General features: G+C 38.6%; 1 protein-coding gene across 3 annotated transcripts in view; it reads right to left on the bottom strand.

The window, feature by feature from the left end:
- MBTPS2 (membrane bound transcription factor peptidase, site 2) overlaps window positions 1-8,489 on the bottom strand; it is a 53,981-nt gene extending 45,492 nt beyond the window's left edge. For all 3 annotated transcript variants that reach the window (XM_047075995.1, XM_047075997.1, XM_047075996.1), the window contains exons 1-3: window positions 8,314-8,489; window positions 4,846-4,994; window positions 2,057-2,300 (exon numbers count right to left, since the gene is read on the bottom strand). In XM_047075995.1, the coding sequence (XP_046931951.1) occupies window positions 2,057-2,300; window positions 4,846-4,994; window positions 8,314-8,388 (468 nt within the window). In that variant the 5' untranslated portion in view covers window positions 8,389-8,489. The remainder of the gene's footprint in view (window positions 1-2,056; window positions 2,301-4,845; window positions 4,995-8,313) is intronic.
- Window positions 8,490-23,339: the final 14,850 nt, after the last annotated feature.

Raw genomic sequence — 23,339 nt, 5'->3', positions numbered from 1 at the left:
GAATCTGCCTCCTTCCTTCTTCTTACCACCAATTTAGTTTAGATCTGTATCACTTCTACAGTGAATTATTCCAAAGTGCCCTCTAATGTGCTCTTCCCATCTTCAGTGTAACCCTCCTTTGGTCCATTTTATACAGACCTGTTATCTACAAGTAAAAATCAAAACTACTTAGTAATCTCCACACCCAACACTGGGGTTGAACTCAAAACCCAAGATCAAGAGTCGCATCTCTACCAACTGAGCTAGCTAGACACCCCCCTAAATCAAAACTCCTTAGGATGATCTTTCATAACCCAGGCCTTACCGGTATTTCCTATTTTATCTCCTGCATCATATACCTTCCACCATATACCTCCTAGACACAGGTCAAAGTTAGTTTATAGTTCCTTGAAGAATTAGTGGTCTTTCTTTTTTTTCTTCAACGTTTTTATTTTATTTTTGGGACAGAGAGAGACAGAGCATGAACGGGCGAGGGGCAGAGAGAGAGGGAGACACAGAATCGGAAACAGGCTCCAGGCTCTGAGCCATCAGCCCAGAGCCCGACGCGGGGCTCGAACTCACGGACCGCGAGATCGTGACCTGGCTGAAGTCGGACGCTTAACCGACTGCGCCACCCAGGCGCCCCGAATTAGTGGTCTTTCTTAAGGGAATAGAGCATGATGGCTCTGAGGTCAGTGGTGGGTGAGTGATGGACCCACTATTTATGAGCTGTGACCACAGGCAAGTGACTTAACATCTCTCTGCCTTGCTTTTCTTATCTGTGATGAGATACTTACCCATAGATTGTTAAAGAATAAAATAAAATGGGCACAAAAACCTCACATAGAAAGCATGTATATTACCTAGGTTTTATTATTATTCTATTATTCTCCCCTAATCCCCCACCTTTCCATATTATAAGGTTCCCTCTGTTATTGGGATGCTCAATTGCCATCTTTTCTTAGAGGCTTTGAGGACTCTCCTCACCCTTCCCTTGAAGCTCTCCTCTCCTCTCTTCCCAGTGCCAGGCACATCTCAGCATGCCTTTTCTCTGTTCTCACAGCACCTTGTACTCTGTCTAACTATAGCACAATCACAGCAGCTCTCCCTCTAGACTAAAACTTCCTGAGTGCTAGGATTGGATTTTGTTCCCCATATAAGCAGGACTCAGCATATGGCCAGTAGGCAGAATATACTTAGTAATTGTTGAGGAGATTAATCATCTCTTCTAAGGCCATACCTGGCAAATCCTTTCAACCTCTAAAAAAGAGCTATTACCATAAGAGAGATTCATTATCATTCTCTACTAATGACTTCTAAATATCCCCATAGTGACCCAGCCTACTAGAAACCACAAAAAATGAGTTAAAAAATATATTATTAGCTCTTAGTCTATTCCATTAATAAGAGCATGATTAAGAACATAACATCCACGACTCATGAAAATAAAAACTACACATGTGAAAAATTTGAAATAAAAGTCAATGGTAAAGCACCCTTCTAAACCCTGGAGACATGGATCAATACAGTATAGGTTTGTTTATACATGTGCTTTGAAATGAGAATTATTATAAATGGCTTACAGTCTAAGGAGTAAAACTCAGCACATTATTCTTCACATCAGGAAATCACAGTGACCATTCAAGGTCTTATATCTTTAATTAAAAGGATATTATTGGTTAGAGTCTGAAAGACATGAAGAGGAAAGGCAACACTTTGCATAGGGTTAAAATGCAATTTATTTATACATTATAGAGATCTTAAATCAGCATGCTTATTCCTTGATAGAAACAATCATTTAACACCTCAAGAAGATACTAAGTTAATTCAAATATCTGTGTAATTGTAGAGTTTTCATGGTCCATTTGTTCTATTACTACTACTACCACCCCTACTACATATTCCAACAAATCTTTGCTACGTTCCTATTAATATTTTTGTTTAAGCAGGTAATTTGAGAAATCGTGAGACTTTTCATCTGTTTCCATATTTATAACATGGATAGGAGTTATGCTAGCCAGAAGAAATATCTTATATTCATGTTGCAATAAATTTAAAGCAAAAAGAAGGTACTTACCACAACTTGTAGCACTTGTTCATTGTGAAGTGAGGAGGAGGAAGAAGAGGAGGAAGAGGAAGATGATGAAGAGGAAGAAGAGGAAGAAGAGGAAGAGGAAGAAGAGGAAGAGGAAGAAGAGGAAGAAGAATAAGAAGAGGGTGAGTCAGCCATCATTTGTGCCAAAGTCTGCATCAGCGTTTTCCCCAGGAGAAAAAAAGAGCTGAACATAGCAATTACGCCAAACACCATTCCAAAATTGAACCTGTCGGGAGGAAGCAAAATTGCATAAACATACACTTCCTCAAAATTCACGGGTTAGCAAATTTATTGACCAGCCACATTTCATAGCTTCAAAATAATGGCTAAAAATTTCAATAACTCTGCTTCATTTTCCTACCTGAACTTGAGATACATGACTGAAACACAGGCACTGGTCTCTTTCAAGCAGTTGTAGTAATTTACAACTCTCGCATAACTGAAGAGGCTGAATATTGTTCCCAATAAAGTTTCTTTATTCTCTTTTGTCCATTTACATAGAATTGTTTTGATCTTGTTCTCACATAATTATAAAAGCTCTTTTGACATTACAGACATCCATTTCTTTTTTATCTCCAATTCTTTTGTTTGCATTTTATTTTAGCTATTATTTTGTGATGAGCTTAAATATTAACATGGTAAAATTTAACAACAGTTTCCTTCTTCTACTGTTTTAATAATTACAATAATTACAAATTACCCTTCTATAGTTGGGAATAATCTATTACATTTCTTCACTTTTTGGTAAGTTGTGTTTTTCAACGAACTTGTCCATTTTGTCTACATTGTCAAATTTATAGGCATGGAGTTGTTCACAATCGTTTCATTTTGAAAAAATGTACATGGAATCTGCAGTCGTGTTCCCTTTTCTCAATTCTGATTTTTTAAAAATTGAAGTGCAATTAACATACACTGTTGCATTACTTTCAAGTGTACAACATATTGATTCTATACATTATTCAAGATTCATCACGTACAGTGTAGTCGACATACAATATTGTTACAGTATTATTGACTATATTCCCTGTGCTGTACTTTTTCATCTCTGTGACTTATTTTGTAACTGGAAGTTTGTATGTCTTAAACCCCTTTATTTATTTCACCCATACCCCTACCTACCTCCCCTCCGGTAACTACCAATTTGTTGTCTGTATTTAAGTCTCTGCATATTTTGTTTGGCTCTTCATTGGTTTTGTTTTTTATATTCCGTATATAAATGGAATCATATGGTATTTTTCTTTCTCTTAGTTCGCTTAGAATAATACCTTCTAGTTCCATCCTTGTTGTTGCAAATGGCCAGATCTCATTCTTTTTTATGGTTGAGTAATATTCCACTATGTATATATACCACATCCTCTTTATCTATTCATCTATTGACGGACACTTGGGTTGCTTCTGTATCACAGCTATTGTAAATAATGCTGCAATAAGCATAGTGGTGTATATATCTTTTTGAATTAGTGTTTTTGTTTTCTTTGGGTAAATATCCATTAGTGGAATTACTAGATCATATGGTATTTCTTTTTTTTTTTAATTGAAGTACAGTTGACACACAATGAAGTATAGTTGACACACTATGTTTCAGTGTACAACATAGTGATTCAACAAGTTTATACATTATGCTATGTTCACCACAAGTGTAGCTACCATCTGGTGGTATTTCAGTTGTTAATATTTTTGAGGAACCTCCATATTGTTTTCCACAGTGGTTTCACCAATTTATATTACCATCAATAGTGCACGAGGGTTCCCTTTTCTCAGCATTCTCAATAACGCTTGTTACTTATCTTTTTCATACTAACCATTCAATTCTGATTTTTGTTACTTGTGTTTTCCTCTTCAGAATTATGGAAGGGGTTTATCAGTTTTATTAATCTTTTCAAAGAACCAACATTTGGCTTTGCTGATTTTCTTTACTGTATAGTTTTTATCTCTCTGATTTCTGCTCTTTATTATTTCCTTCTATTTTGCTTGCTTTGATTTGCTATTGCATTTTCTGCTTTTTAATGATCTGTTTACATTTAGCTCTGTAACATGTGGTGCTAAAATTTTAGCAAAAAGGAATTCAGACAAAGGCCCTTTACACCCATACTAGAAATTCTGTCAACTACAAAATGTGTTGGTCCTTAGGGTGGCCCAGAGATCATTATAAACCTCCTAACAATAAACTATATGCTCCTTGATTTAAAAAAATAATAACTTAAAAGGAATATACCTGGCATGGCCAGGGGACTCCAGAACCCTGCTGCTACAATCTGGCTGATCATTTTGCCTAGTGGTTTGTGCATATGCTTTACTGGCTGTGAAATATTTTAAATACCATTACCCAGGAGGACTATCAGAAAAGAAGTATAGGGGAAAGCCTGAAGACTTTTGGGTATCCTATGATCCCAGGACCCTTGTTTCTATGTGTTATGATAGGGCACAGAATTCTACAGAATTAATTTCATGATGGAAAATGTTCCAATTTTTTGGCATTTCTATTAGTGAATAACTTACACAGTAAAGTGCACAAGTGTCAAATGTACTGCTCACTGAATTTTTACGTGTGCACCCATGTACTACTATCCAGATAAGGTATAGAACCTTGATTTCTGATGTATGCAAAAGCACAATGATGTAATCCCATTTAAGTTTATAGAAAACCAGACGTTTTATACTGTCAATATTTTAAAACTCAGTAGATTGAAAATGATGGAAATAGTTCATTTGACAAGCATTTCTCATGATCACAATGATTACTTTAAACCAAAAAGAAAAATGAAGAATACCACTGGTAAAGCATCCTCGCTTTCCGCCGTCCCCAACTGTAAAAGGCACGATTGAAAACAGCAGTTTGCCACCTTATGTGAAATGGGGAGATGCTCAATCCATTGTTTTCCAACCAGTCTTCATAAGAATGCTTAAAATACACAGATGACTAGGAGAGAAAAAGTTCCACATCAGTCAGTTTTGAAGAACATGTATGATGTTTAAGAAAATCAAAAAGAAGTCTTTTCTACAGGAAAGGAAGATACTGACTGCCCAAATACTTATAATTTTAAAGCTGTATGTTTCTTTTTCAGGATATTAAAGATCTCAGACTAGCTGGTCTGTTGAGGTTAGAGTCTGGCAAACTATGGCCTGTAGGCCAAATGTGGTCTACAGCCTGTTTTTTTTGTTTTGTTTTTTTGTTTTTTAGGTAATTTCTACGCCCGATGTGGGGCTCAAACTCACAGCCCCTGAAATCAAGAGTTGCATGTTCTATCAACTGAGCCAGCCAAGTGCCCCATACAGCCTGTTTCTTTGTATAGCCTATGCGCTAAGGATAGTTTTTATACTTTTAAGGGGTTAAAGACAACAAAAAAACAAGAATATGTATCAGAGAGCCTATGTGGCTCACAAAGGCTAAAATACTTATCATCTGGCCCTTTACAGAAAAAGTTTGTCAAAGTTAGAACAGCGCTGTCCAATAGACATATGTGAGCCACAAATGCAAGCCACATATGTAATTTTAAATTTTCTAGTAGCTGATTTAAAAAAGTAAACAGAAACAGATTAATTTAAACATACTTTTTAACTAAAAATATCCAAGATATTATCATTTCAGTATGTAATCTATATAAAAAACCTATTTAAATACTTTACATTTCATTTACTTATTTGTACGTAAGTCTTTGAATCCAGTGTGTTACAGCACATTTCAAATTTAGACCAGCCCCATTTCAAATGCTCCATGACCACATGTAGTTAGTGGCTCCCACACTGGACAGCAGAGGTCTAGAAGCCTTGTTATCACAGAAAGAGGTCTTGTGTTATAATCTAAAAAGACCTCCAACCAATCCAACTCAGAGGACAGGTTAGCTGCAATCAGTGCTTTCTATCCTCTTAGCAACCACTCTGAGACCTTAAGCTGCCTTTGATCATGTGGAAGTACAAAACTTTTATAAAACCAAATTGTTCTTAATAACTTACATTTTTCAGGGTTGATGGGATAGCTGCTTATACACACCCGAACAAGTTTTATCTTTAGGGAAGTTTGAAGTCCTTGAGTAATGTAGGATTTTGGATGATATAAGGTTGTTTTATATACCCTGACAATGACCCCTTTTACCCCTCAGTTACAGTAAATACAGTTAAGTATTTTATCATATTGATGCCCATCCATTTGAGGAATTTGTTTGTAAGATATTTCAGTCCTATCACAATCATAAAAAATGACCTGACTGATACAGGTATCCGTTTGTCTTTGGATCTATAATGCCCTCTGTTCTCAGTCTTCAGGTGAAGTTTTTCAACCTGCTTGTTTTCTGAGACTTAGAAAAGTAGAGTGACACGCCCCTTCAGTAGATGTCTACTGAGGAAATCCTAGAAGAACCAAACGTGGAACAGCAGATCAAGTTAGAAGCAGAGAAGCTGAAGGTACAGACTCCTAAAGCTTGAGGTCTCTCCATTGCCCAGACAGTGACTCTGAGTGAGAGTGAGGTCTTTTGCTCAAGGAATAGTACTCTGTTGGGGATCTAGGGGTTGTTACTGAAATTAAAGTAACCTCATCACCTCACACACTTGACCAGAGACTGGAGAGGTTTGAAAAGTTCTTCTTATTTTGGATTAAATTTTTTTTTAAGTTTATTTATTTTGAAAGAGAGAGAGAGAGAGAGAGAGAGAGAGAGAGCGAGCACAAAGGAGGGGCAGAGAGAGACGGAGAGAGAGAATCCCAAGCAGGCTCCACGCTGTCAGCACAGAGACTGATGCAGGGCTTGAACTCACGAACTGTGAGATCATGACCTGAGCTGAAACCAAGAGTCTGATGCTTAATTGACTGAGCCACCCAGATGCCCTTTATTTTGGATTTTTGTCACATATGCAACATGAGGAAATGATGTGGTTTTGTTTTTCCTAGACAATAAAATCACTGTTCAAGGAAGCAGTGGCCTGTACTGCTTATGATAGGCTAAACACTATGCCAAGTACCTGCAGAGGAAGCACCAAAGGATCTGGTAAAGATTCAGATTTTGATTCTGTAGGTCAGGGAGAGGGCTGAGATTGTACATTTCTGAAGAGCTCCCTGACGATGCAAGAGCTGCTGGTTCTTGAATTTCAGGTGAAGTAGCAAACCTTTACGTGTGTGAGCTAACGTAATCCTTTCTACTATCTCAGAAGATCCTTACTTTTTGAAAATGAAGAAACCCAGGCACAGAGAGTAATTTGGCCAAGGCACAAAGGCTGGGAAGTGGCTGAACTCAGCCGTTGTTCTAAAGACTCTATATATAATCTCCTCACTTTGCAAGTTTAAATGCAACAAAAAAGCACAAGTATCATTTCATTTTACTGTTACAAGTAAAGCACACAATACTAAATTATAATATTCTATTTAAAACGGTATTCATAACAGGAAGGTTTTATTAAACATTTGAGAACGGTATTGTGGAATAAACTCTGTATAATGACTTTACCTCCCCGCCCCACCTCCCCCATTCAATTCCAAAGGTTGCTAGAAGCATGTGGTCAGACAATTGTGCAGAATTTTTGCTACCCTTCCCAAGTAACTCGAGTGGACCGTACACCCAGGGCGTATGTGTGGGGTGGGTACAGGGTGCAGATTAGAAGTGGAGTAGTCAGAAACTAGCTATCTAAATCCTGTTACCTGATGATGCTCCTTTGAAGTATGGTCCATAGACTAACAGCATTGGTAGCACATGGGAACTGGTTACAAACGCGGAATCACAGGCCCCGCCCCAAGCCTGATTAATCAGAATTCGAATTTAAACAGGAACCCTAGATGATTGTATGCACTTTAAAGTTTGAGACTACAGGTTTAAATTACAACTTGATTTAGATTCATTCCAGTACGAGAGTCTTTGGAGGGTCGTGGCCTTAAAGACAATGAGGGAAAACAATGCCTTTCCTAAGTGACTTTTTATTTTCCTCCCAGGTGCACTGCCGCGGGGTGTGGTATCGGCCCGGCCCCCCCAAACCCACTACTGGCGCCTCCCGGGCAGGAGGCCCCGAAAGCGGCGGGGCCTGCACTGCCCCGCAATGCGACTGCGGTAGCTGTGCAGACCGCCACACCCCTGCCTGGGCCCCGTGGTGTTTTATTTACTCCACGAGGCCGGGGCGCCACGCGGAAAGGCGCACGTGGGTATCGGCCGCGCGGCTTCCAGCCCGGGAGGCGCGAGGCAGGGGAAGAGAAAAGGCCTCGGGCCTTGCGCCTCAGCCCTGGACACCGCGGGCTTCGGCTTTAGGCCCGAGGCCCTCACCTTCAGCACCAAGTCGGTCAGGTAGACGGCAGTCCAGCCGCCCACCACCACTACCACCAGCGACACCGGAATCATGGCAGTGGCGGAGGCAGCGTAGGGAAGGCGAGCCCCGGCGTCTTCCTCCCTGGGAGCTGCAACCAGCTGAAAGCTCGGCGCCTACAGCCCCAGCATCCGCGCAGGAACCAAGCTGCCACCGGTTCCTTTCGCGCGGTGGCGCCGTTTCCCTCCGGACGCTTTCGAATAGCACACACAGACGGACTTGTACGCACCGGAAAAGGGTGCGGGGGCTTATTTTCATGGGACACTGGGGCGCTGAGGTCTGGGTGTTTGCTGGGCTCCTGCTGCCAGCCCTCTAGCGATTTCTTAGGCTTTGGCCCTCCCTGCTGTTGGCTCTCTATACTCTCTGGTTCTGGCCTTGGGTTTGCCATTCCTTTTTTTTTTTTCCAAATGGAATAGGATTTATGACAAAATTATTAATAGATACAAAGGACATTTTATGATGATAAAAAGGTCAATCATTCAAGAATATCTAAGAATTATAAATGTATATTTACTTAACAAGCATGTGAGGCAGAAATCAACAGAACTGAAGAACAGACAATTCAAAAATAATATTTTGAGACATCAATACTTCATTTTTAATAATACAGCAATAATTAAAACCATAATTAGAAGATTAGGGAAATAGAAAACTTGAACAACACTGTAAACCAACTATATCTAATAGACATATTTAGATCACTATGTTCAACAACAGAATACACATTCTTTTTAAGTGCACATGAAACATTCTCTAAGATAGACAACATATTGAGCCATAAAATAATTCTCAATAATTTAAAGAGACTGAAGGAGTACAGAATATATTATCTGACCACAATCTAAATTTAGAAATCAATAATAGAAGAAAACTTGGGAAATCCACAAATATGTGGAAATTAAACAATACATTTTAAAATAACGGACTAAGAGAAAAATAATCACAAGGGAAAGTGGAAAATTTCTTGGGATAAAGGAAACAAATGCCATTCCTTTTAAGCTAGGAGAGGTTGGGGTCATCTGAAGTAATAATCATCTTCACCTCTTAAACCCTGTCATAGGTATCCAGATTTAAGTTAATTGTGTTTCTTCTATTTTTTTAAAATTGAAGTGTAATTTACATATAACTAAACCATAATGCAGGTCTCAACTGTCCATTTCTATTAGTTTTGATAACTGTATATGTCTGTCTATCCTAATCAACACAGAGAACGCTTTCATCTCAGAAATTTCCTTCCTGTCCCTTCCCAGTCAGTACTTGCCCCCTTACCCCCGTTCTAATTTATTTAAACTTTATGTAACTAGAGCCATACAATCAGTACACAATTTGGTGTTTGGCTTATTTAGCTCAACGTAGTATTTTTGAGATTCATCCATGTTGATTAGATTAGGTTCATTTAGCAACCCCTTCCATAATATAATTTGAGATTGGTGCTATGTTTTAAAAATTGGAGCTCTGAATATTTGCACAGATTTTTATGCCTATCTATATATGATTATATATTGACCTAGAGTAGTGGTGCTGAGCCTTTGACTGTATAAAAGGATCATCGCAGGGCTTTTAAAATTTCGGATGCCTTTTTGCAGCCTAGACTAATTGAATCAATCTCAGAGTGGGACCCAAGGGTCAGTATTTTTTTTTTTTTTGAAGCTCCTTAGGTCATTCCACTGTGCAGGCAAGATTGAGAATCACTGAACTGGATGACTTCTAATGGGAAGGAAAACTCATAGAGTGTTTTTCTGCATTCTCTCTTAATGTTCATGTCTTTGTAAGTTAACTTTTCTGGAAAAGCATCATTAGCAATAATAATACCAGTACTAATATCGAGAACATAATAGTATTTAATAACAAGTATCCCAAATAAAAATGGACCCTCAACAGCCCTCAAAGAAAAAAAAAATGATAGTATAATACTAGAAAGCTGTATTACAGATATTGCTACTAATTTGTCTTATTTTTCTATCCTTTTCCTAAAGTTTTAATGATTTAACACCATGTCCTTCTAGCTTCAAGAGATCTTATGACTCAGTTTTACATTTCTTTGCATATATGTATGGATATGTGTTGTTACAAAATATTTCAACTTATGTTGGACATAACTGGGTGTAAATTATGAAAGTTTATATTCAAGCACTCTGTGACCACACAGTTTTCCATGTACAGGTGCCCTGACAGTCTTAGTGCAGTTTTAGGTTTTGATAATTTCAGAAGTATAATTGCTGTAAACTTGTAAAAACCATCACTTGAAAGTTTATTTAAATTTCTTTTACATTTATTTCATTTTGTGAATTTTGAACAACTTTAAATTTCAAGTTCTTTAGTCTATCAACTGAAGATAACAAACATTGAAACAAAAAATTGAAATACATTTATTCTTCAAAAATTCCCAAGACTAAAGCATGAAAGAAATTTAGGTATTTTTACTTTCAAATGATGTTTTAAGTTTGTAGAATTAGTAATTCTGAAGCTATTAATGCTTAAAACTACACAAAGACTGTAGGTAGGCTGTTGTGTTTGAACTGACCTTTGTTCATTCTTACATAATGACTGTAGTTTTTAACACTGTTCTTCCCTTGGAAGAGAATATTAACTTAAGATCTTTTTGTTAGGCTGAAGTCTTGTCTAGGCTCCTTGCTGGGACAAGTACCAGCTACTGTGTGGCCATCTGATTACCCAAAATATGTTGGACATGAGTTGATTGTGTTTTTCTGTTCCCACCCTAAAAATTTACTTATTCAGCTGACTTGGTGTTCTCAACAGGGACCCAGCAGTCAAAACAAAACATTGAATTGAATCCTGCTGGTTTCTGGAACTTATCAGTAGTGGAAGCCAGCTGGTGGCAGCTGAAGAGACCAGCTAGAGGATGCAAGATGGAGGCTAAAAACTGCCTGAATTCCATAAGATCGAGGTATTTTTTTTCCTTCAAATAAATTTGTGACGTAATTTACAGATCATTTCGGGTTTCTTTCAGTTATGTATGTATGTATGTATTTAAGGAAGCTCTACAGCTAATGTGTTGTTTGAGCTCACAACTCCAATATCGAGTCACATGCTCTACTAACTGAGCCAGCCAGAGGCCCCTGTCAGGTAACAATTTTAAATAAAGGACACAGAGACAAACTTTTATTCATACAATTTTAATTTATTGTATTATTTTTAGAGGGGGCACTAGATTTTTATTTTGGCTGAATGCAAAATAGCCTCAAATTAAAAATCAATATTTGGCTGAAGCAAAATATATAATCATATAATGAACTTCTGAGATACCAGAATCATCATGAAATATAGCATTAGATATTAATTTTAAAATATTATTATTAATTTATTTTTAAAAACATTAGTATTCAGATTTTCAAATAAAGTTCGATGTTTTATGCTGGAATTAAAAAAAATTTTTTAATGCCTATTTATTTTTGAGAGAGAGAGAGAGAGCGAGCATGAGCAGGGAGGGGCAGGGAAAGGGAGACACAGAATCCGATGCAGCTCCAAGCTCTGAGCTGCCAGCACAGAGCCTGATGCGGGGCTGGAACCCATGGACCGTGAGATCATGACCTGAGCCGAAGTCGGACGCCCAACCGACTGAGCCACCCAGGCACCCCTGGAATATTTATTTATTTATTTATTAAAAAAATTTTTAATGTTTATTTATTTTTGAGACAGAGACAGAGCATGAGCAGAGCAGGGGTAGAAAGAGAGGGAGACACAGAATCCAAAGCAGACTCCACGCTCTGAGCTCTCAGCACAGAGCCCAATGTGGGGCTCGAACTCAGGAGCTGTGAGATCATGACTTGAGCCACGCAGGCGCCCCAATGGAATATTTATTTCTTATCAGTGTGAGCTGATAGTTTGCTTCTCAGGTCATTACACTGTGCGTTTATGACACTAAATTATACTAGTCAGAATGAGCTAGGTTATCATGCTTGGGTAACAAATTCCAAAATCCCAGGGGCTAAAAACAACAAAGAATTATTTTTGTTTCTACTATGTATCCATCATGGGCTGGCACGCTGGTGGATACTCCATCATTTTATCATGCTTACATCTCACAATGAGCTTCAGAGTTCACTACAACAGAGAAAGAGAAGACTAGAGTAGCTACCCCTGGCAGTGAAGTGCTACAGCCCAGAGGTGCACACATTACTTCCACTCATGTTTCATTAGCCAAAAGTAGTCAAATAGTTGTGCTTAATGTAAAGGGCAGAGGGAGTGTAATCACCTGGAAGGAGAGAAGAATACCTGGAAATAAACAGTAGCATTATCTACCACGGAAGTAGATATTCACTTTCACTTATGGAGGGTATAATCCCACATAATGTTTGCTTAGTGCTGCCATTATGGGGTACTGCTAGTATTGATGTGGCCACACAATTTATTAAGCCTTCCCTTTCTCTTTAATAGGAACCAACCAAGGCAAAGACTTCCTCATTTTAAATCTTAGTCCTGGTATGGTTCCTGAAGGTGGTGCAGTTTGGTTGAAGCAGTCCCACAAATGGAAGTTTCTAGTACCAGTTGAAGAAAATATTTTATGAATCTATTCTGAAAGTGCTGCCTTCACTTATGTTTTATTCCTAATATATGTAGATTTTTTGCCAGCAATTGCTGCTTTACATTCATGTAAATAATGTCTGTCCTTATAAACCTTGGCTCTAAAAATGTGCAAATAGAGCAATATAATTGGCTTTCAAGAAACCAGCCATCTAGGTTTTTCCATCTGCATTTCATTTTCATTTCATGTACATGAATGTCTGCATCTTTCTGGAGTGAGAAGAGAATCTTTTCAGCAGCTATCATGTAAGAAGTACTTGTACTCTGAAAGCATCAGTTTGGTTACTTCTTCCTCAGGTTCCAGCAAGCAAAGTACTTTCTCTGCAAACAGTTTTAATAAGATACATTGTTTCCATCTAAAAAGCATATTAGTTTGGTTTTGTTTAGGATGGCTTTTAAACATGTAGTGGCTGCTATTCCATGTTGTTTCAACATCTTGTCAAATGTATGACAAGGCAATTCCAAAGTCTTTGGACATCGTGTACTTTTGTCTTTGACTGAAGTATGAGGAAGTGGCTCACTATCCTTCTGCTTATAGACAGTGATAACTGCTTTCTGATTATAGCACTAAAGTGTGATTGAACAAAACACTGTATACTTCTGATTCCTAAATCACTTTCAGCCTTTAGCATGTCTGTTCTATTATTAATAATAGTTGGCACATTGTAAAACTGATTTTCCATCCTATAAGTAGCTCTTCAGTCAGAATGTATTATGTTGATAGCTGCGTGAGGCCTCAGCAGTCTCTGAACAACCGAACAGCAGCAGAGTTTAATTCATTATTAAACTATCATTTCATCAGACTTAAATATGACCTGTAGTGTTTCTGCATATCCAAATGTCTCATGTCCTAGATAAGGTAGCACATTTAACAGTATCATGGCCTTTCCATCTACAGCAGAATACTACTCGAGGACTTTTTTGAGAACACATTTTTTAGAAGGAACTTAAAAACTAGCATTTATAGATTCAGCAAATACAAAAAAACCCTTCATCTTCAACTACTGAAAATAGTTTATAGTATCTAGTAGGAGATGTCAAATTATGGCCTAAGGCTCAAATCTAGCCCACTGCCAGTTTTGTAAATAAAGTTTTATTGGAACACAGCCATCCTCCTCTGTTTGTGTATTATCCCTGGTAGTTTTGCACCACAACAGAGTTGAATAGTTGTGACAGACACCTAATGGCCTGCAAAGCCTAAAATGTTATCTGGTCCTTAAAAGAAAAAGCATGCTGACCTATGGTCTATAGTAATATTGTCAGTAAGATTTTTCTTTTACTTTTAGCTTCCCTAGGCATAGAACTATAAGGAATTCTCTTCCTAAAGCTTTCTCAAGAAGCCTATTATTTTGAAATTTAATAAGTGGCAATAAAATGTGGTTTTGAGATCTCATTTTGCTTTAATACTTTCTTTATTCTTCATAAACTTTATATTATTTTTATATATAAATTGAAGATGATTTATCAAGGATGCTGTTGAACAGGACTTTGGAATTTTTCCTACTTGTGAAATTTGAAGTGGCAAACTGATTTCCTGCAAGATGTGAAGAATTCCTTAGTGACACTTTTTTCTTGTAAGGCTGGTAACCTAAGTGGAAGTGAAGAACAAAAAATTAAATACAGTTGTTAGAGTTTTAGAGTTTGTTGCCACAGCATAACCTAGCAAAAGCCAAGCAATGTAGATTCTTAACTGGTTTTCTACATAAGCTTAATAGTTTTAAAAATTATAATTATCACAGCATTTTACTCTTCAGTAATGGGTATACATTTGCTAATCAAGTGATGGATTTAACCTTAGAAAATACATAAAAAATCTTTTCACCTCAAGTTACTTTAGAATCTGTGTATGTTTGAAAGTGAATATTGGGGTGCCTGGGTGGCTAAGTTGGTTAAGTGTCCGGCTTTGGTTCAGGTCATGATCTCATAGTTTGTGGGTTCAAGCCCCGCATCAGGCTCTGTGCTGAGAGCTCAGAGCCCGGAGCCTACTTTGGATTCTGTGTCTCCCTCTCTCTCTGCCCCTGCCCCATTCACGCTTTGTCTCTCAAAAATAAACGTTAAAAAATTTTGTTTAAATAAATAAAAAAGAAAGTGAATATTTTCAATACATGCAAGTGACACACCTTATTCATATTATTGACATTGTTTCACAAATTATATATGATGATACCTACTCCATCATATGATCACTGGTTGTGCAAATTTTTAGAGATTCCAGAAATGATGTTGAAGTAGGCATTTGGCCATATAGGGGAGGAAAAATAATTTTCCCTACCCTTCTAGGTGCTTGGCTAAGAGCCCCGCCCCCCCCCCAATAAAAGATTAACAGGAGAAAAGCAAACAGAAGTTTAATAATGTGTATACGTCCTATATACATGGGAAAGATCCAGGAAAACTGAGTAACTTCTTGAAATGGCCCAGGCTATCACTTTATTTATTTTTATTTTTTGCTATTTTTGTTATTTATTTATGACAAACATCTCACACCCGCGATCCTCTCCAGTCAGAAGTTGTTTGAAATGATGCTGGTGGCCTTGGCTAGTCTGCAGCTGAACCAGGCTACATTTTATTTTTTTTTTAATTTTTTTTCAACGTTTTTTATTTATTTTGGGACAGAGAGAGACAGAGCATGAACGGGGAGGGGCAGAGAGAGAGGTAGACACAGAATCGGAAACAGGCTCCAGGCTCCGAGCCATCAGCCCAGAGCCTGACGCGGGGCTCGAACTCACGGACCGCGAGATCGTGACCTGGCTGAAGTCGGACGCTTAACCGACTGCGCCACCCAGGCGCCCCTGAACCAGGCTACATTTTAAATATCATCTTCAGCTAAAGATAAAAGATGTTGGTGGGGGGAGCCAGTTGTGGGAGGTTACCAGGAAAAGCACAATAAACAAGGGTAAGGTTGTTAAGCAGATTTAAGTTGTTGCCTTCTGCACTGATAAGAGTTTCTAGAGATTGAGAATCATTCTCCTCTTCCTGGTACAGAGAGGGAGACAACCCTACAAATGGAGATTTGCCTTGTAACTGTTTCTTTCAAAGGGTAACTTCTGTTCAGTTTCAGAGCTTCTCTTGTATCTGCTGCTTCTTAAAAAATAGTTTAAAATAATCAATATGCTGAAGAAGTATATTCTGGAGTGTTATCTTTTGCTGCACTTCAGCCTTTTGGACTTCTAAAGGCAAGGCCCAGGGGGAAACAACATCCCAAACCCCAAGTTTCAAAGTTTAAACAAACTTCAGTGCGTCCCTGTTATTTAACACAGCAGGCTCTAAGAGTAATCTCTTACTGCTTGTCTGAAAATATCTTGATTTCCCTCTTATTTTAGATTACAGTTTCATAGGGCATATAATTCTAGTTTCAAACTTGTTTTCATTCAGCATTTTGAGAATGTTACTTATTTTCTGGTTTCCATTGTTGCTGTTGAGAAGTCTGGCATCAGTTTAACTGTCTCTTGTTTTAGGTAGTCTGTCTTCCTTCTAGTGTTCCACTTTGGCGTGTCTAGATGTGCATTTCCTTTTTATTTAACTTGCTTGCAATTTGTTAGCATATCAGTCAGAGTCCAGGCAAGAAAACAGAAACCATCCTAGGTACTTCAAAACAGAGAGGATTTTATAAGGGAATTGGCTACACATATAGTGGAAGGTTAAAAGCGGAACAAAGGTGAAGTAGCTGGGAGATTAGAAAGCATAAAGTAGCTAGCCTATCCCTAGGGTTCAAGGCACCAAAGGGAGGAGGTTATGCTACCAGAACCTTGGGGGGTGGGGAGGGGGCCACCATCCCATGAATGGTTGGGCTGGATGGTTGGAGGAAATATGGCTAAGGGCTTGTGGCCAGAAGGAGAAAAAGGAAGAGAGCAAGTATGAGAAAAACTTCTGCTATTACCCTCTTCCTACTTATGATTAGGTACCAGTGCCTCTTATTGGTAGAATCCAGGAGGAAGCCACCTACTAAAGGAGCCTGGAAAAGCATTTTACAAACACCCAATCCCAGTGCTACTTTGCTAGGGATAGAAAGATGAATGTGGAGCTGAAGGCTAGGTAGGTACCCAGCACTATTCAGCTTGTTGAATTTTAGGATTTGTCATCTTTATCAAACATGGCAAATTCTTAGCCATTCTTACTTTGAATATTCTTTTTACCTTGCTTTCCCCCCCACCATGTTGAAAGTCCCATTAGATGTAATTGCTTTTTATCCTCCATGTCTTTTCCTCTCTCTAATATTTCCCATGTCTTTATCTTCCTGCATTCTGAGTAGTTTCTTGAAATCCATCTTGCAGTTCATTTTTTAAAAAAGTTTATTTATTTATTTTGAGAGAGAGAAAATGTACTCCAACAGGGGAGGGGCAGAGAGAGAGAGGGAGAGATTGAGAATCCCAAGCAGGCTCCATGCTGTCAGCCCAGAGCCTGACGTGGCACTAGAACCCATGAACCGTGAGATCATGACCTGAGCTGAAGTCAAGAGTCGGACGCTCAACTGACTGAGCCACCCAGATGCCCCTCAGTTCATTATTTCTTACTTCAGTTGTGTTTAATCTGTTGTTCTGACCAGTCTATTGATTTTATAATTTTAATTATTTTATTTTTAATTTCTAGAAATTATATTTGTTTTTGTTTCAAATCTGGCTTGCTTTTTTAACTTTCTCTTCCTTAGCTATATTTTCAATTCTACATTAAACATGTTTATTATATATTGTGTATCTGATGATTCCAGTAGCTATAACATTGGCAGTTCTGATCGTTTGTGTCTGCTGATTATTGCTCATGGTAGTGTTTTTTTTTTCTCCTTTTTTATTGCAAACTCCTATTTGTTGTAATTCTATCTGGTGGAAGTAATTAATGCCTGAGCTTAACGTAAGTTCCTCCAGAGGGGATTGACATTTACTTTTGCCAAGTACCTAAGAGCCCCACTAACCTGATGGTTTACTTAAACCCAAATCATTAAGGTACAGCTTTTTAAGGTCCCAGTTAGGTGGATTAGAAGTGTGATGTCCAGTTGTGGTAGGCTGCTTCTGAAATGGCTCCCAATGATCATTGCTTCTTGGTAATCATGCCTTGTGTAATCCTCCCTTTGTGTGTGGGCTAGGACTAGTGATATGCTTCTGATAGATAGAAGACTGCAAAAATGAGGGGTCATAAAAGACCATGACTTCCATCTTCCTTATTCTCTCTCTCTCTCTCTCTCTCTCTCTCTCTCTCTCTCTCTCAGGTTCTTCTCACTTGTTTATTCTAATGAGGCAAGCTATTGTGTTACAGGCTATCCTGTTGAGAGGCAAGGAACTGGGGGCAGCTTCTGGTCAACAGCTAGTGAGGAACTGAGGCCTTTAGACCAACAGCCTGAAGAAACTGAATATTATCCACAAGTGCATGAGTGAGTTTGGAAGCAGATTCTTCCCCTGCTGAGCCTTGAGATGACTGCCATTCACCTGATGACTTGACCACCTTCTTGTGAGAGACCCTGAGCAAGAGGACCCAGCTAAGTTGCACCCAGATTCCTGACCCACAGAAACTGTGAGATCATAAATGTTGTTTCAGGCCACTAAATTTTAGAGTTATTTGTTATCCAGTAGTAGATAAGTATTACACCAATCACAAGCAGTAATAGTCCTACTCTACTCTGTACAGGTTGAGCCAAATCTGTGTAACTATTTCCCATCATGGCCATGATTCCTTAAGAGGATACTGGAACACACCAGAAAGTACCCAAAGGAAGACTGTTGGAAAATGTGTCTGGAAAATATGTTATATGAACAACAGGTAAATGAATTAGGGAAGTTGTACCTAAAAAATTTATCTATTATGATTTTTCACATTTTAAAAAAAGATGGTGGAAAAGAAGTCTAATCTAGGAGCAATAGGAATTATCAAGACTTATAGGCTCCAAAGCTTGGAGGCCAGTTTGTAATCAGAAAATTTCATGAGAAAGGTGCCTGGGTGGCTCAGTTGGTTAACCATCCGACTTTGGATCAGGTCATGATCTCATCATTCATGGGTTTGAGCCCCCCATCAGGCTCTGTGCTGACAGCTCAGAGCCTGGAGCCTGCTTTGGATTCTGTGTCTCCCTCTCTCTCTGCTCCTCCCCTATTCATGCTCTGTCTCTCTCTCTCAAGAATAAACATTAAAAAAATTTAAGAAAAAAAATTTCACGAGAGATTTTTTTTTCTCCTCAGTCTATAGCGAAGGCCGAAGTTTCTTTTTCAAGGTAACACTCTGGGGATGATTGGTCATGTCTAGTTCACTCACTGAGGCCCAGTTTCCACATCTCTGGGCGTTATCTTCTGTCTCTACTGAAGGTCCATTAAAATAGCTAAGGTCAGCAGATGACATCAGGGCAGCTGCCAGTTTTAGAGCTTAGCCCCCTCACTGAATTTACCTTTTATCATCCTGAATTTTTTTAAAAGATTTTATTTTGAAGTAATCTCTATGTCCAACGTGGGGCTTGAACTCAAGACCCCTAGATCAAGAGTTGCATGCTCTTCTGACTGAGCCAGCCAGGTGCCCCTCATCTTGAATTTTTTTTAAACCTCTGAGGATTTCACTTACTTTCCACTACCTCAATCATGCATTTATGAAATATTTAAAAGACTTTTCTAACCTTTCGTGTATTTTTGTCCTAGGAACATTTTCAGGATAGCTAATATGCCATATTACCGGAATTGGAAGTCCCTACAGACCTTTTTAAAAACTGTGGCAAAATATACATAACATAAAAATTACAGTGTCAGCCATTTTAAATTCTTTTTTAAAATTTTTATTTATTTTGAGAGAGACAGCATCCAAGCAGGTGCCACAATGTCAACACAGAGCCTGATGTGGGGGTCGAACTAATGAACTGTGAGACCATGACCTGAACTGAAAACAAGAGTCGGCCACTTAACCGACTGAGTCACCCAGGCATCCCTGTTTCAAGCACTTTAAAGTGTACAATTCAGTGGCATTAATTGTAGTCACAATGGTATATAACCATCATCACTATTTCTAGAACTTTTTCATCATTCCAAATAGAAACTCTGAAACCATTAAATAACAGCTTCTTATTCTCCACTCCTCTCAGCCCCTGGTAGCCTCCTATGGGCCTTTTCTAAAGGGATAAGTTACTGCAGACCTTTAAGAATATATCTGCTGAACCTCAGGTATTCTCAGATCCTAGGTTGAGAAAAAAAATGGTCAGAGACTATAAATTTAACATTGGCGAGTTACACCAGGGAAGTGCTATTGATTATTTCTGTCCTCTGTGCCCATGACCAGTTCCTTTTAAAGTTGACATGTGCTGCCAATATTCATATTTTAGGAATTTGCAATTTAGCTTTTCTGCCATTCTCCAGAAGCCCTGCTGTTTCCCAATTTCAGCTTTATAATCTTCAGCCAAAAACATGCTGCATGGAATTCCTCGTATAGGCTAGTAGATACTGCTAAGAGCAAGGTCAAAGCTTACTGCATTTTAAGTGAAGAGTCTGTTATTTGTATGGGTATCCACTCTCATTAAAGAGTAATAATTACTCAGTGGTACCATTTCCCTAGGAAAGTTTAATTAACTTCATAACTAAGAGTGTGTGAGAAGATGAGATACATGACTGGCTGAGCATTCTCTACTTCTCTCTCCATAGCTATCTAGCAAAGAGAATTTTATCTTTGCTCTCCTGTTTGAGATCTTTCAGGATGCAGAATTGGGAGAGCAAGATAGACTTAGAAAGAGATGGACCTGAGAGGTGGTGCTGAGCAAGAAGAAAAGATTTAGTGAAAAGCCAAGTTAAACCTGGGATTAAGGTTGAAAGAAGGGAGACAGAAAGGAAAAACTATGTGCTGGATGTCAGAGAGAGTTTGGGAGTCTGGTTAGTGAACTGGAGAGCAGAGGAAAGCTGACTCTTAGCGCTGTTTCTATAGTTATGATTCAGATCCCCCTTTTTTTTTTTAATATGAAATTTATTGACAAATTGGTTTCCATACAACACCCAGTGCTCATCCCAAAAGGTGCCCTCCTCAATACCCATCACCCACCCGCCCCTCCCTCCCACCCCCCATCAACCCTCAGTTTGTTCTCAGTTTTTAACAGTCTCTTATGCTTTGGCTCTCTCCCACTCTAACGTCCTTTTTTTTTTTTTTTTCCTTCCCCTCCCCCATGGGTTCCTGTTAAGTTTCTCAGGATCCACATAAGAGTGAAACCATATGGTATCTGTCTTTCTCTGTATGGCTTATTTCACTTAGCATCACACTCTCCAGTTCCATCCACGTTGCTACAAAAGGCCATATTTCATTTTTTCTCATTGCCACGTAGTATTCCATTGTGTATATAAACCACAATTTCTTTATCCATTCATCAGTTGATGGACATTTAGGCTCTTTCCATCATTTGGCTATTGTTGAGAGTGCTGCTATGAACATTGGGGTACAAGTGCCCCTATGCATCAGTACTCCTGTATCCCTTGGGTAAATTCCTAGCAGTGCTATTGCTGGGTCATAGGGTAGGTCTATTTTTAATTTTCTGAGGAACCTCCACACTGCTTTCCAGAGCGGCTGCACCAATTTGCATTCCCACCAACAGTGCAAGAGGGTTCCCGTTTCTCCACATCCTCTCCAGCATCTATAGTCTCCTGATTTGTTCATTTTGGCCACTCTGACTGGCGTGAGGTGATACCTGAGTGTGGTTTTGATTTGTATTTCCCTGATAAGGAGCGACGCTGAACATCTTTTCATGTGCCTGTTGGCCATCTGGATGTCTTCTTTAGAGAAGTGTCTATTCATGTTTTCTGCCCATTTCTTCACTGGGTTATTTGTTTTTCGGGTGTGGAGTTTGGTGAGCTCTTTATAGATTTTAGATACTAGCCCTTTGTCCGATATGTCATTTGCAAATATCTTTTCCCATTCCGTTGGTTGCCTTTTAGTTTTGTTGGTTGTTTCCTTTGCTGTGCAGAAGCTTTTTATCTTCATAAGGTCCCAGTAATTCACTTTTGCTTTTAATTCCCTTGCCTTTGGGGATGTGTCGAGTAAGAGATTGCTACGGCTGAGGTCAGAGAGGTCTTTTCCTGCTTTCTCCTCTAAGGTTTTGATGGTTTCCTGTCTCACATTTAGGTCCTTTATCCATTTTGAGTTTATTTTTGTAAATGGTGTGAGAAAGTGGTCTAGTTTCAACCTTCTGCATGTTGCTGTCCAGTTCTCCCAGCACCATTTGTTAAAGAGACTGTCTTTTTTCCATTGGATGTTCTTTCCTGCTTTGTCAAAGATGAGTTGGCCATACGTTTGTGGGTCTAGTTCTGGGGTTTCTATTCTATTCCATTGGTCTGTGTGTCTGTTTTTGTGCCAATACCATGCTGTCTTGATGATGACAGCTTTGTAGTAGAGGCTAAAGTCTGGGATTGTGATGCCTCCTGCTTTGGTCTTCTTCTTCAAAATTCCTTTGGCTATTCGGGGCCTTTTGTGGTTCCATATGAATTTTAGGATTGCTTGTTCTAGTTTCGAGAAGAATGCTGGTGCAATTTTGATTGGGATTGCATTGAATGTGTAGATAGCTTTGGGTAGTATTGACATTTTGACAATATTTATTTTTCCAATCCATGAGCAGGGAATGTCTTTCCATTTCTTTAAATCTTCTTCAATTACCTTCATAAGCTTTCTATAGTTTTCAGCATACAGATCTTTTACATCTTTGGTTAGATTTATTCCTAGGTATTTTATGCTTCTTGGTGCAATTGTGAATGGGATCAGTTTCTTTATTTGTCTTTCTGTTGCTTCATTGTTAGTGTATAAGAATGCAACTGATTTCTGTACATTGATTTTGTATCCTGCCACTTTGCTGAATTCATGTATCAGTTCTAGCAGACTTTTGGTGGAGTCTATCGGATTTTCCATGTATAATATCATGTCATCTGCAAAAAGCGAAAGCTTGACTTCATCTTTGCCAATTTTGATGCCTTTGATTTCCTTTTGTTGTCTGATTGCTGATGCTAGAACTTCCAGCACTATGTTAAACAACAACGGTGAGAGTGGGCATCCCTGTCGTGTTCCTGATCTCAGGGAAAAAGCTCTCAGTTTTTCCCCGTTGAGGATGATGTTAGCTGTGGGCTTTTCATAAATGGCTTTTATGATCTTTAAGTATGTTCCTTCTATCCCGACTTTCTCAAGGGTTTTTATTAAGAAAGGGTGCTGGATTTTGTCAAAGGCCTTTTCTGCATCGATTCACAGGATCATATGGTTCTTCTCTTTTTTTTTGTTAATGTGATGTATCACGTTGATTGATTTGCGAATGTTGAACCAGCCCTGCATCCCAGGAATGAATCCCACTTGATCATGGTGAATAATTCTTTTTATATGCTGTTGAATTCGATTTGCTAGTATCTTATTGAGAATTTTGGCATCCATATTCATCAGGGATATTGGCCTGTAGTTCTCTTTTTTTACTGGGTCTCTGTCTGGTTTAGGAATCAAAGTAATACTGGCTTCATAGAATGAGTCT

The sequence above is a fragment of the Lynx rufus genome, unplaced genomic scaffold (genome assembly GCF_022079265.1).
Source record: "Lynx rufus isolate CCGP_SWC_20201006 ecotype Redwood Valley unplaced genomic scaffold, mLynRuf1.p SCAF_14, whole genome shotgun sequence".
NCBI classification, from domain to species: domain Eukaryota; kingdom Metazoa; phylum Chordata; class Mammalia; order Carnivora; family Felidae; genus Lynx; species Lynx rufus.
The sequence above is the reverse complement of the archived record's forward strand: the minus strand, read 5'-3'. Positions and strand labels throughout refer to the sequence as shown.